Here is a 15,096-nt window from a genome sequence, read left to right on the forward strand (position 1 = left end):
CATCGTGTCTCAGATCATACATACAGACGTACGTACACAGATCTGCTTCAGTTCTCGCCGATGAGGCTTTGTTTTGTTTTCCTCTTTAAGCAAAGCACTTTAAGAAGATTTTATTTTGTTACCTGTAACAGATCTTCACTGAGGACTTCTGTTTTCTCAGCTCTGTGGGAAAAAATGAAAAGCTCAGAGTCAGAAATCCAGAAATGCAAAGGAACTCGTGAAATGTAATAATGACTATCCCAGAGTTTAAAACAAAACAGCTAGGGACGGACGCCTGGGTGGCTCGGTCGGTTGAGGGTTCAACTCTTGACTTCAGCTCAGGTCATGATCCAGGGTCGTGGGATCAAACCCCACGTCGGGCTCTGTGTGGAGGGTGGCGCCTGCTTGGGGTCCTCTCCATCTCCCTCGGCCCCTGTCTCCCCCCGTTCCCCGCTTGTGTATGCATGCTCTCGCTCTCTAAAATAAAAAAATAAAAAATAAACAAAACAGTCAGAAATGAATAATAACATGGGGAGAAATTCCACCAATGTTGACATCAGAGGGCTCCGTGAGCAAAACCAAAGAAAAAAAACCAGCAAACAAAAGTCTGCAAAGAATAGCAACCCCAAACAAGAACAAAGCCTCAAGACCAGTGGCTCCCAGACCTGGGCGTGGATAGAATCACGGAGGGTGGGGAGTGTGCTGATTTAAAATGCCAGTTTCCAGGCCTCACCTCTGTTCAAAAGCAGGTCTGGAACAAGATCCTGCTTCTTTAAGAGGCCCTTTCCTCCCAGAATTCCATGGCCGAGACCCACAGGCCACCCTTGCAGAAAAGACTGCTCTAGAGTCGCCTCGCTGGCTCAGTCGGTAGAATGTGCAACTCTAGATCTGGGGGTCATGAGTTTGAGCCCCACATTGGGCATGGAGCCTACTTCAAATAAATTAAAAAAATAAAATAAAAAAAGACCGCTGTAGAGAAGCCGAACCTTCAGTTTCTAAAATGATCATTTCTGAGCTGCACAGCCTTACTGAAACAAGTTTGTCACAAATCCAGGAACGTGATTCAATACTACACACACAAATAGTAACAACTGAGTACTCCTTCCTTCAGGCATCTCATCTTTACTTTAAAAAGAAACAAAGTATTTTCACAGCTTTCTCCCACTCATGCTTTCCAATTATCATTAACTATGTAGACCTTTCCAGAAAGCCGACCTGGCGGCCATCAACCGGCAGAGGAACATCCTGAGTTGCTCGAGCCTCAGTTGCCAGATCACGGTACTTTCCGAGGACTCCTCTGCAGTCCAAAGGGGTAGCACTGTTACTGTACGTAATACCCAGGATGATGGCAATCGAGGTGCCATAGTGGGACTTCTGGTTCAAACAGCGATTTAAGTCGAGTCATTTGACACCCCTGTAATCAAGTCATTTGATTACAAAGCAAATCAATGTATTTCTTATCCTTGTTTTCATTTTACCAACCAGACTCTTTGCTTTCAATTTAGAGGTACTTAACCTAAAAAGGTATCTGGAGACTGAAATCTATGTGGAACATATTATGCGAAAATGTTAACATACAGCTTGAAAATAAGTTGACACTATGTTTCCTGCCTTTATGGACACTCAGCCACATATTACATTGATAAAATTAATTTTAGAAAGAGATCCAATATCTCTTCTTAATCAGGTTTATTTCTGGGCTTTCTAGTCTGTTCCATTCATGTATCTTTTTTACGCCAATACCATCCTATTTTGATGACTACTGCTTTGCAATATACAGCCAACCCTTGACCAACATAGGAGTTAGGGGTGTTGACCCTGTGCAGTGAGAAATTGGCACGTAACTTTTAACTCCCTGAAAATTTAACTACTAGTAGCTACTGTTGACCAGAAACATCACTGAGAACATAAATAGTTGGCTAACATGTATTATATGTTATGTGCATTATTTAATGTATTCTTACAATAAAGAAAGTTAGAAAATGTAATTACTTTTTAAAATTTTTTAATATTTACTTTTGAGAGAGAGAGAGAGAGAGAGAGAGAGAGAGAGAGAGAGAGAGAGAGTGTGTGTGTAGGTGAGGGACAGAGAGAGGGAGACAGAATCCAAACCAGGCTTCAGACTCTGAGCTGTTAGCACAGAGCCCAATGCAGGGTTCGAACTCACGAACTGCGAGACCATGACCTGAGTCGAAGTTGGACGCTTAACCGACTGAGCCAGCCAGGCACCCCTAGAAAGAAAATGTTACTAAGCAAATTGTATGGAAGAGAAAGTACATCTACAGTATAGTACTGTAAAAAATCTGCATATAAGTGGACCCGTGCAATTCAAACCCACGTTGTTCAAGGATCAAGGAGTTTGAAATCGGGAAGTGTGACGCCTCCAGCCTTGTTCTTCTAGCTCAGGATTGCTTTTGCTGTTTCAGTCGTTTGTGGTTCCATGTGGATTTTACAATCGTTTTTCTTTTTTTTGTGAAGAATGCCATTAGAATGTTGATAGGAACTGTACTGAATCTGTAGACAGCTTTGGGTAGTATGGAGGTTTTAATAATATTAAATCGTCTACACCATGAATACAGGCTATCTGGGAAGATTACTTTTCGTGACGAATCATGAGTCTGGAATGTAACATACAAATTGGGGTGGCTCCTTCACACAAAGATACCCCCATTGGTCTATGCTATCCCCACCTTAATTTTAGGGAACCACCATGGTCCCTACCTCCCCCAATATGTGCTCCAAATGACTCGATCTTTCTCATCACTGTGTCTGGTCCAAGGCTCAGCCCTTTCTATGCTGAACTGTTTGGGAGTGTTCATCTTTACCAGAGAATGTGCCAGTAGAATTTTTACCCAGGGAAAGTCTAGCAATTACTCAGAATACTGGCCACGGTGCCCATTCAAAGAGTGTATTAGCCACAGAAACTTGGTTTTTACGGAGATGTGATTTTTTTTTTAAGTTTACTTATTTATTTTGAGAGAGCCAGGGAGAGTGTGAATAGGGGAGGGGCAGAGAGAGAGGGAGAATCCCAAGCAGGCTCCTCGAGATCAGTGCACAGAATCTGATGCAGGGCTCAATCTCACAATCTGAACCACGAGATCTTTCAACTGATCGATAACACAGCTTTATACATTAAAGATATTAATGCACCGTGGTGTCTGCTCCTGTTTCCAACTAGTCATTGGCCATAATTTTAATTATGAGATAGGCAGACAGAAGTTTAATTCTTGTGTGGTTAAGTTTACAATGGTGGTTTTATTTGCATGGTTATCTTTTATTGTTCATTCTCTGTACTTTTATGCCAGAGCATGAAGAACTTTCCATCTTTTCCTCCATTCTGTGGTTCTGGGTTTTCACTTGAAACTCTTCATCCGTTTGGAATCGACTTTGGCCCCTAATGGTGAGGTAAAATCTAACCCGCCTGCTTTTTCCAGTGCTAACCTGTTGTTTCATACTGTTTCCTCCCTGTCTTCTGACGCCCCCTTACCTCATGCCGCCTTCTTAAATCTCCCAGGGCCGGTTCCCAGGTGGTAGCAGGAGCCCCGTCTCACCAGCGTGGGAGCGCAGCCGGGAGGCTCGGGCGGCCAAGGTCAGACAGAGAGCTGGGGGACCACACGGACTCAAGTCCAGTTACTCTTTACTAGACTCCAGCTGCCCCACAGGAGTCTTCGTTTTCTTAAGCCCTCACCTGAAAGCTTTGAAAACATTATGGAACGGACTGACTATCAAAAGAAGCCGATTATTCAGGGAAAGTAATTTCATGGGATCGCCAGAGCTCATCATGGAGAATATCCCATCTCAGCTTTTCTGGGCAAGGCTCTCACAGACGTCAAGTGTGTGTTCTGGAGAACAGCGGAACACCACCCACCTACACGGGAGGTAGACACCTGTAAACAGCGCTTCTCCACAGATGTGTTTCTAGCGTGGGGGCCGTGACTACACATCTCTCCAGGAACTAGCCCGGGGTTCTTGTCCATGGGCTTGAAGAGGTCTGTGGAGTCCGTGAAATTCTCTGCCAATTTGTGTGTGTGGATGATTTTTTGGGGGGGAAGAGGCCGTCAGAACCTCCCTGTAACATCTACAGGGAGCAAGGTTTCTATTCCTAAAGACTGTTCTAAGAGTCAAAGGCTGCAGTTAAGTCCACTGCCCTGTGACCTGCTGATCACTTCTTCAGCAGTTATATTAACATATATTGCCGGGGCGCCTGGGTGGCTCAGTCAATTAAGCATCCGACGTCAGCTCCTGTCACGATCTCGCGATCTGTAGGTTTGAGCCCCGTGTTGGGCTCTGTGCTGACAGCTCAGAGCCCGGAGCCTGCTTCGGATTCTGTGTCTCCCTCTCTCTCTGCCCCTCCCCTGCTCACATTTTTTTTCTCTCTCTCTCTCAAAAATAAAAACCTTTTAAAAATTAAAACTAACGAACAAATAAAAACCTATTGCCACATAGGCTCCATTTCAAATTTCTCTTCCAGTTCCTTTCTCAGTCCAAGTGCTACCTCAATTCAGCATTCTGCCTTTAAGCCACACGCCTGCCAATCTTATGACTGAGCCTTGGAACAAAGGCTCAAACATCAGACACACTACAAGGTGTGTGGCTCCAAAAGCAGAGGGGAAATGCTTGTAGATTTCCACTGAGAACCACTCAGATTAGGACATTCGCACTTAAACACGACTTCACCTTACCACATTTCTGGAACGCCTAATTAGGGTGAAATCACACGCCCTTTAGACAATATTGCTAGAAACAATTATACAGCTACACATTATTTTCGAGTCTAACCAATTAAATGAGGGATGAAAAAGAAATTGCTGAAAGAAAAGGAAAAGGAGAAATAAAAACATAGATAATACATATGTAGAAATTCAAAGAAGTAACAAAAATGATCAGCTGTGACTAATTTAGCACATCTTTATTTAGTACATAAAGATATGGACAGACATTAACATCACTCACGTTTGCCAACTGAACTAATCAGGCACTCTTCCAATGACAACAAAGCCCTCAGGAAGCACAGAAAACCTTTGTGTGTAGAAAGAGATGTGCCAGGCTCATGGGAAAGGACATCAATCCTCCCCAAAGTTTAGTTCACAGATATGCCAGGCCATCAGTGCCTGGGATTTACTTATTTTTGGGTTCTCAGGACCCACCCCATAGCAGGGACCCACTAAATATATGGATTAATGTGCTCTCGACCAATCACAATCATAGCATTTTTCTAGGAACTAGAAACGATACCAAAATTCACTTCTACACAGAAATGGGAGACAGCAACTGAAAAAGGAAAGCCAAAGGAGCCCAGCTCTGCCAGATTGAGAACACATTACACACCCACAGTTATTATTAGCACAGTGTGGTGTCGGTGCGCACAAACACACCCACCCGAAGCCACGTGTCGATGAAAACAAAGTCAACAGAAAGTCGAGGCAGGTGTGAGAATTCTATGGTTCAAAAAAGAGAAGCATCTGAAACGAATGGAAAAGCGAATAATCACTGCGTCACGACTTCAGTAAATAACATCCAGACGTAACCGAATCACGCCAACCCCTCCCTTCTTCGCCCCTAAAGCCATGGTGCTAAATAGTTTCTCACGTCAGTCCCATGCCAAAATAGTTTCTCACGTCAGTCCCATGCCATTGTCCTGCTCTGGGGGCCATCACCTCTCCCTTAGGCTGCTGCTATCGCTTCCTGCTTCCTGACTCCCTGCTTCCTGACTCGACTTTCACTCGTGTCCCTTCCCCTTCCTCCACAGTCCTGGCTCACCTGCCACCACAGGACACCTCCTCAATCACCAGCTTGGCTTCCTCAACCTTCTGCACATATGGGCTCCCCCAATTCTACTGCAGTGGTCCTCAAACCACGATCCCCCAAAACTGGCCCGGAAGCTTTTCGAACAATGGTTCTCCACCGATGAGCACAAAGGCCGATCGATACTGCCCATCTCTAAGAGTCGACGTCCACGGCCACAGGTGTTCGTGTGTTTTAGCCCTGCCATCTTGGGGTTGTCTGAGGAACGTTACACATCCTAGCGTGTCCAAGAAGGTAAAAGCCGTGAGAGTAGTGAAAAGGTTCTAAGGGGAGATGAACAAGCATGATGCAAATTAAGGACATGAGAAGCTTCACTGTGAGAAATGATGCCTCCACAGATTTTCACAGACACATATGGGGCACATTCATTTCAACCTTAGCAGAAAAAATTAAAAACTGTCTATTTTGGGGAAAGATGGCTGTCAGTTATTATTAAGCAAAGAAAATAAGGGTACACTGGTTTTAAACCTTGTTATTAATGTTGATTTATTTTGAGAGGAGAGAGAGAGAGAGAGAGAGAGAGAGAGAGAGAGAGAGAGAGAGAGAATCCTAAGCAGGCTTCAAGCTATCAGCGCAGAGCCTGACACGGGACGGGGCTCGAACCCATGAACCGTGGGATCATGACCTGAGCCAAAATCAAGAGCTGGTTACTTAACTATGAGCCACCTAAGCCCCCTGATTTTAGAGCTTCAAAGCTTTTAAGAACCAACTTACTCTATCTATTGGATGGAAATGCATCCAGAGGCTTGTGAATTTAAACACCACAATTGCTCTGGACTTAAGAACATATGGATCTACAAACAGCCGTTAGTTCACTACCTCATTGGAAAATAAGAGCTGAACAGACTTTTTCCACTGCTAGCAATCAGATAGTGTTGCCTTTTTCCAATTTAAAGCAAACAAACAAAACATGAAGTTAAAGGACAAGATGGTCAGTGGGTTAGGTTTCCCCTGAGAATTTTTCTTCTCCCTGGGAATTCTCTACCACCCATCACCCCTACCTTCCTGTTCTCAAGATTATTCAGGTGTCCCACGTCCGAGAAGGCTTCACGGACCCCTGGGCACGTCTCAGCGACCCCATGCCAGCGCCCACGCTACATCTATCCTGCACCCACCGTACCTAGTGAAGTAGAAGTACTTTCGTGTTATTTCCCCAAGGTACAGACGGGCACGGGTTCAAGTGGCCAGTCCTGTCTATGCATCAAAGTATCCAGCGACCATGTGGCAGGTACCAAGTTGGTAGACTTCTAAATGTTCACACTGACAGGGAGCTGGTCATTGCTTAGAAGAATTTCTGTGCAGTTCTGAACATTTATTTTCATTTGAGTACCTGGTCACTCAGTCTACCATTTCTACTATAAACTCTTTAGGAGGCAGAAATTTAACGAACCCATTCAGAAATGATAGAAAAACTGCTAATGAAACATGAATGGAGAGATCAAGTGGACAACAGGCCGAAGTATCTCTGATAAGGAAGACACTTAAAAAAAAGAACTGTGAGAAAGGACAGAGAGAAACATGCTGGGACCAATCAAAAGGAAGGAGTCTCGGCAAGTAATGAATAAGCTGTAATTCACAGGGAATAGCAAGACTTCAGAAAGAGTCTTGAAACCTGGAGAACTGAGATGAACTTAATATTGTTTTCGTGTCACCGGCTACAAAGAGGCTCCTCCTATTCAAAAGCAGTTTCTTCTATAAACCACAGGGTCGGTCGGATTTTCAACAGAATCCGCTTTATTTTCTGAATCTTGTATCAAACCTGTACCTAGTCGTGAATGCGTTCCCTCAAGATTCTGTCCCTGCACTCATTACGTAATGTACCTGAGGATAAGAACGTGAACTTGTTTACCTTGTCATGTATAAGTAAATCAAGATGTGGCATTCATACTTCCTAAGGCCTGCTAGAATAAGTACAACCGGCTGTATTCAAATTATCTGCTTGCAGGTCTCTCTCCCCACTCAAATTCCTAGGAATCCGTTATCTTTTTCACCCCAGCATTTGACAGGTTCTCAGCAGACAGGTGTTGAACCGAAACTGGCGATTAAAAAAATGAAATTGACAACTGGCAATTAAATGACCAAATAACACATACAGAAAACTCATCAAGAAATACAAATATGGGACACATTCATTTCAACCTTAACAGAAAACATTAAAATAGGTAGATTTTTTACAAGACAGCATCTAATGTTACCAGCCTAACGGTGAAACACGACATTCGTCATATCACACACGGTGACATACGATCCAGTGTAAATTATCTGCCGCACCGTAACTCAATGACAGCACTATCGTTTCGAAGACAATTTAGCAATACTAGGACGACATAAAATGTCCTCCGAACGTCATGATGTCATCAGAAGAAAATAATTTAGAGAGGAATAGCTATGACCATTAAAATTTCGATTGGTCATGTCGGACCAAAGTGGAGGCCCAGATGTCCCACGTATGGATAAAATCCAGCTCAAGCTAGGTAAGCCGGTTGGAAGACAATTGTGAGTCCAGGTTAAAAAAAAAACCAAAAAACAGTTCAAACCTTAAGAGACTCTTAAATACGGAGAACAAACTGAGAGTTGATGGGGGGTGGGGGGGGGAGAGGAAAGCGGGTGATGGGCCTTGAGGAGGGCACCTGTTGGGATGAACACTGGGTGTTGTATGGAAACCAATTTGACAGTACATTTCATTAAAAAAAAAAAAGAAGAAGAAAGAAAGAAAGAAAAAACCCCGCAAGCTTGAACTAACTAAGGCCACCGAGAGGCAGAGACCAAGTCAGAGATGGTCCAGAGGCAGAGCTGCCAGATGGCAGGGAGAGCCTGGGTATAAAGAAGATGGAGGAGAAAGAGGGGGATCGCAGGTGACGGAGGAGATGCGGTTTCCGGCATTCAGTGCACCAGGGCGGGTGTCCACAAACTCTTCCTGCGAAGGGCCAGGCGGTAAATAGCATGGGCTCCGTGGGCCATACAGTCACCATGAGATCTGCTTGACTGTGCTGCTGCAGTGCGTGGCTGTGATCCAATAAACCTTTTTCACAAAACAGGCAGTGGGCAGGATTTGGCCTACAGGCCAGAGGTTGCTGACCCACGGCCTAAGGAATACAGGGAAAGAAGGCCAATTTGAGGATGCAGTTCATGAGCTGAATTTCAGCAGGACATTTAAATAGAGAAGTTCAAGGCAAAGATCAATCTGGAGATGAAGAGATGCCAGGACTAGAGACATAAAATTAAGGAGCACCCAGAGGGGGGTCAGTCTTGATCAAGCATCTTGATCTTAAGCCGAGACTCTTGATCTCGGCTCAGGTCACGATCTCCCGGTTTGTGAGTTTGAGCCTCGCGTCAGGCTCCACCCTCACAGCGTGGAGCCTGCTTGGGATTCTCTTTTCCTCTCTCTCTGCCCCTTCCCTGCTTGTGTGCGCTCCCTCTGTCTCTCTCTCTCTCGCTCTCGCTCTCTCCAAATAAATAAATAAACTTAAACAAAAAAGACATCAAGTTGAAAGTCATCAGCCGTGTGGCGGTAGGTATGGGGCTAGGACCAGGGATACGGTCTGAGAGGACAGAAGATGAGGCACACCTCCCAGTCCAAATACAGGGGCGGACATGCAATGGCACTTCAGATCACTGTGGCCCTGGAAAGGCAGGGACATTATAATCTAACCCCCCTTAACTCAAACTTTTTAAAAAAGAGGGCCCTATTTTCACTTGGGGTTCTCATTCCCTTTTCCAAAATAAGTAACATTAAACTTTCAAATTCATAGAAGAGAACGAAAACTTCCCACTGGCTAGAAAATAAGGCAGTGCTCCAGTGTTCTTTTCTTTTGAAATATTTTACGCTCCAAAATTATATACTAGGGGGTATAGCTCAGGAGTAGAGCATCTGACCGCAAAATTATGTGACATATACGTAAAGCACAACGAACAATGATAAAGCAAACGTCCCATCCCCATCTCAAGAAAGCGTTCACTACCAAAACACCACGGTCCAACTTTTCATTCGGTAAGAATCAGTCTCGCAACCGGAGGTCAGAGCAGGCAGCCCAAGGCCAGATAAAGCTTGCAGATATATTTTCTCTGGCCTACGTCCAGCAGTTTCTTTTCTTTTCCTTTTTCACTGCTGACACTTAAGTATCGATAAACTTCACGAAAAAATCAGCGTTCTGGAGTATCCTTAAAAGTGGGAAGGTGGGTGTTCCCTGCACCCACATTCACCATGTCAACAGGTAGCTAGACTTGCCAAGAGCAAGCAAGTCCGTGCAATGAGCTAGTTTTGCTATTCCTCGCCTCTCTCTACTGCCTTACATCTACCTTCCCTTCGCTTATTAATTTTACCTGCCTGGCACTTGAGTCTGTGACCCCTAGTTACAGAACATCATTGTGGTTTCTAACTTTTTGGAGTAAGGAGACATTACGTAGAGTAAAAGGCAAAACAACAAAACAAAACAAAAAACAAAAAACCATCTCAGACTCTCTCAATAGGAATATTACTACTGAGTAAACCAGCTCCATAACCCCTTATCCATCATTTTGAAATCTAAAAAACAAGGTGTTTTGGTAACTTATTTGGTAACAAAACTTGACCTGAACTAATATGAAACCATTTACAATCTTTAAGTGTTCCATTTAGCATGAAGTACCTTTATATTTTCACTCTAGAAATATTAACATATTCAACGAAGGGCTGCTGACCCACACCATGGATTATACAGTAACAGCATATGTACACTTTTCCTTTTCTAAAATCTGAAAAAGGGGCGCCTGGGTGGCTCCGTCGGTTAAGCGTCCGACTTTGGCTCGGGTCATGGTCTTGCGGTCCGTGAGTTCGAGCCCCGCGTCAGGCCCTGTGCTGACAGCTCAGAGCCTGGGCGGGGGGCGGGGTGGGGGGGAGGCCTGGGGAAAGCTTGGGTCCAGACCCCAGAGGACGATGCTCAGCGGGGCCGGGACAATGGGCGGCGGGGACCCGCGCGGGGGGCGTCCCGGGAGGCCGGCCCGCCCCGCTGTTCCCGGGCGCTCGGACGGTGGCTCTGAGCTGGGCGCCTGGCTGCTGCGTGGCCCAGCCCTCCTCCCTGGCCCGCAGCGGACCCGGCGCAGAGCGGGCGGCAGGGCGGCCGCGCCGGAGCGCGGGGCCACTACACCGACCCCCAGTCCCCGGCCCACGCGCTCACCGCCGGCCCGGCGCGGCTCACTCACCTGCCCGCAGTCTGGCTGGCCAGCTACTTCATGCGGTTGAACGGCAACGACGGCCCGCGGAGCTCGGGCCGGGCAGCTCGGGGGGGACGGCCTGGCGCGGCTACATCGCTTCCAGGCCGAGGCGGCGGCGGCGGGGGCGACAGCGGCTGAGGCGACTGCGGCAGCTGCTGCTGCGGTGGCTGCGCAGCTGCTACTATGGCGGCGGCGGCGGCAATGGCTGCTGCTGCTGCTGTTGCTGCTGCTGATCCCGGGCCGAAGCCCCGCCCTCCCCGCCTTACTTGCAATGGTACCGCAAGCCGGGGGCGCGCGGGACCGGGCTGGGAGAGGAGCGCCTGGCTCCAGCGCGGCTTGCAGCCTGGCCCCTGCCGCCCGAGCCCCCTCGGCCCCACCCCCCCCACCCGGGCTGCACCGCCGAGCGCGCAGAGCCCTGCGGCCAGGCGCCTCGGTCCTGACTCCCCGCCCCTGCTAGGCGGGGCGCCGGTGGGAGGGGGCAGCAGGCGCCAGCGGTGTGACCCCATGGTCCTGGCGGCCGGGAACAGCCACACCCGGGCTTGGGGCACTCTGGGCAGGGGGCGGGGACCCGCGGGGGGGGGGGGGGGGGTGAGGGGGCGATGGTGGGAGAGGAAGAGGAGGGGTTGGGGTACCCGGGAGCCTCCGGATGCCCATTTCATGTCAATTACCAAAAAAAAAAAAAATTGTTAAGTGGAAACCACAAACTGCAGAGCGGTGTGTGCTTTGATTGGACTTCCCAGGAAGGTCCAGGGCGAGTGGCTTTTTCCACCGCAGGTGCGCACAGGCACCTGGGGACCGCGAAGGATGCCCGCGGGGCAGTGGGGGGAGGGTAAGGGGGCGGAGGGCGTGGGCAGGGGTCCCGGAACCTAGTAGCCCGCGCGCGGTGTGGCGTTGCCTAGAAACGCCTGGTTGTGATTTGATTAGTAGCCTCGCGCAGGCCTCCGTTTGGAGACACTTAGCGGGACTGTCCGACTGCGCTGGACGCTTTTTGCCGAGCGGACCAGGTCAGTTCTGTGACCCGCAGCGATGTCCTTTTCGTTTGGTGGCCTGGGCCATTCCCTAGAGCAAGTGGGTGGCAGTGTGGCTTCTTTCACTGACCACATCTCTGAGGTCATCAAAGATGTGAGGATGGAGGGAACCGAAAAGGTGGGAGAAGGACCTGACTCTGACCGAAAAGAGAGTGAAGGGAGTCGGGAAACCTTAAGATGGGAGAATCAGAGACTTAAACGTCTTTGTAGTCATCTGGAAGAGAAGTATGAAGCCTCGGAGCTTCAAATAAAGCGGCAGACTCTTAGCTACCGACATCAGCTACAACAGAAAGAGGTAGAAATGAAACTTCTTAAAGCGAGACAGATAGGGCTCAAGAACCAGTTGCTGAAGCTCCAATCAGCCCTTCGATCAACCACAGCGTCACCTTCCTTGGGTTACGGTATCAACTACTTTGCTTCAGCTTCCCCGGGGGATGACCTGGACTTTGCTGACCTCATTTGGTCACAACAAGAAATAAGCAGACTGTCAAATGAAGTTTTAAGACTGGAGGCTGAAGTTAGCCATTGGAAGCATTTTTCCCAGACTTCAGCACCGGGAGCGAATAGCGACGAGCAAAATGAAATCTACAAACTGCAGGTTACCATCAGGGAACTTGAACAGAATCGAAATGAGGCCATCGATGACCATCAACTTGAAAAGGCAGTACTGCAGAACGTCTATCAACAGACACTGGCAGAAATACGTCGCAGGTACCATCAAAAGTCAAAAGGCTATGAAAAAAGAATCAAAGAACTGGAAAATCTGTTAGAGAAGGACGACTCTGGAATCAGAGCAGCTGATGAGTCTGTCATTGAGGATATGCAAAACACCATTCAAGTGCTACAGACTGAAAAAGTGGAGTCTACCAGGAAAATTGAAGAACTTGAGGACACCGTAAAATACATCAATAACAAATTATCTTCGGTAGAAAGTGAGAGAGACGCTTTAAGGAGAGAATGGGACCGGATCAATGAGGAAAAGAAAGAAAGGATTGAAGAATGTGAATCGCAGCCTTCCGTTTTGAGGCAAAGTGACACAGTGACGGAAAAGGAAAGAGTTCTTTCCGAGAGTACAGCAGTGGAAGAAGTGTCTGGACCGCGGCAAGTGCTGTCCGATGCGGAAAAGGAGATGACGCCACGGTGTAGCTTAACCCAGGGTGACAATCTCATTGGAGACGATCTGAAACTTGAAGGGCGAGTCTACGTTTTAGAACAAGAAAACTCATCAGGTCAAGGACGGGAAGCACTTCAACTGGCACTTTGGAAAGTGAGCCATGAGCCGGAAGTGATTGAACGTACGGCTCCAGGAGGTGTGAATTTGGATTCAGAAGTAGAGCATTTCAGATGTGACTTGGAGGCCGACGGACAAAAATCCACTCAGGGTAGGACCGAGAAGGAACTCCCAACAGCAGAGCTGGGGCAGCTCGATGGACAGAAACAAACTACACGGCCCAGGGTTTTGATGAAAGGTCAGCTATCAGAACAACAAAATGAAGGCAACGGCATCAACGGCAAAGTGGAACACGATCTCAATGATGAAAAGGGAGCTTGTCCATTTGAAGACGAGCAGATGGACATAGCTGAAGAGTTAGATGCGCAAAACGAAGAATCACCTCAAAGTCAATTGGCTGTTAATGATTTGCATCGGTCAGATCCGTCGCAAATACGTAATTTAAACATCCCGAAGGAGAACGCTGAACTTAAGGAACATATTAAACAAGAGGAGGAGGAATCTGCTAGAGCTGAGAAGGAGCCAGCACCGTCTCTTAATCAAGACTCTGACAATACTGTTGAAGATGACTCACTTAAGGGGAGGGAAACGACGGTTAGAAAGTTGCAGCAAAGCCTTTCAGAAATGGAAGAGCTGAATGGCAATTTAAAGAAAGCTGCTTTCAATCTCAAGGTGGAAAATGGAAGGTTGGTTTTGGAGCTTGAAGACGTAAGACGTCGGCTGGAAGAAACTACTGTCTGTAACCATAAGAATTCTCTGGAAACAAAATCTATTACGCGGGCCTTAAAAATAGAAAAAGGACAGTTAATAGTAAAATTGTGCCGGGCTGAAAAGAAGCTGTTGGAGAAAACAGCCAGGTATGAGCAAGCTATTAAAGAACTGACCAACACGTATAACTTGTCTAAGTCGTCCTCCCAGTTAGAGCAGGAGTGTTTAATTCAACGCAGTCAAGAGAAAGACGATGAAATACTACAACTCAAAAAGAGTGTTGAGCAGATGGATGCCGACCATAGAGAAACTAAGGAAATGCTCTCCTTTGCTCTGGAGGAGCATAAGCGATTGACACGACTTATTAAAGAGAAAGAAATCTGTATCGAAAAACTTGAAAGAAGGCCAGAGCTCCAGGAGCTATTAGAGAAGTACGGCCAAGTCTTAAGAGAAAACGAAATTTTACAGCAAACCGTGGAGGAGCAAGACGTTTGTCTTGCATCCACGAGAGAAGAGAATGAATTTCTGCAAGACGAACTGGAGTGTCTGAGAGAAGACAGCCAAACTGTACCTGTGGTCGACCCGCAAACGCAAGACCGTATCATGGAACTAGAATGCGAGGTGTATGAGCTGAATGCAGAAAGAGTTCGTCTGGAAGACGAAATCAAACAACAACAAAAGATCATTGAGGATCAACGCCAGGGTAAGCTGCAACGGCTTCGTGCTTTACAAGACCAGAAACGGAAGTTAGATGATCTCACACGCCAGCATGAGCAAATGAAGTTTAAACACGCTCAGCTCCTTTCAGCGAAAGATGAGATTAAGATTTTGCAGAACACAATAGAGCAAATGAAAACCCGGATCCTTCAAAAACCCAGCAAGTACATTCCTACAAAACATTCTGATGTTTTCCAAGTAACAACGATTCAGCATCTTCATGTAGAAAAGTGGAAGTGAAAAGCATTATTTATCTAAAGCTGAAAACTGAAAGATCAAGTAAAAGGAACAAAAGGACAAGAATTGGAGATTAGAAATAAAAAAAAAAACATAAAAAAAAAAAGAATTGGAGAATAAACTCCTCACTGAAAAGAACATCTGATTAACTGAACAGATTGATCGATCACCCATCCAAAGATGAGACTGGTAAACTCA

The 15,096-nt window shown here is 46.7% G+C and overlaps 1 protein-coding gene across 1 annotated transcript in view; it reads right to left on the reverse strand.

The window, feature by feature from the left end:
- The window catches only part of LOC109256512 (uncharacterized), a 130,977-nt gene that overhangs the window by 18,927 nt on the left and 96,954 nt on the right, over window positions 1-15,096 (reverse strand). The window contains exon 5 of the mRNA XM_053893525.1: window positions 123-162. Coding sequence (XP_053749500.1) covers window positions 123-162 — 40 coding nt within the window. The remainder of the gene's footprint in view (window positions 1-122; window positions 163-15,096) is intronic.

This window comes from Panthera pardus, unplaced genomic scaffold (assembly GCF_024362965.1).
Source record: "Panthera pardus isolate Hobbes unplaced genomic scaffold, ASM2436296v1 HiC_scaffold_319, whole genome shotgun sequence".
In the NCBI taxonomy this organism is placed as follows: Eukaryota; Metazoa; Chordata; class Mammalia; order Carnivora; family Felidae; genus Panthera; species Panthera pardus.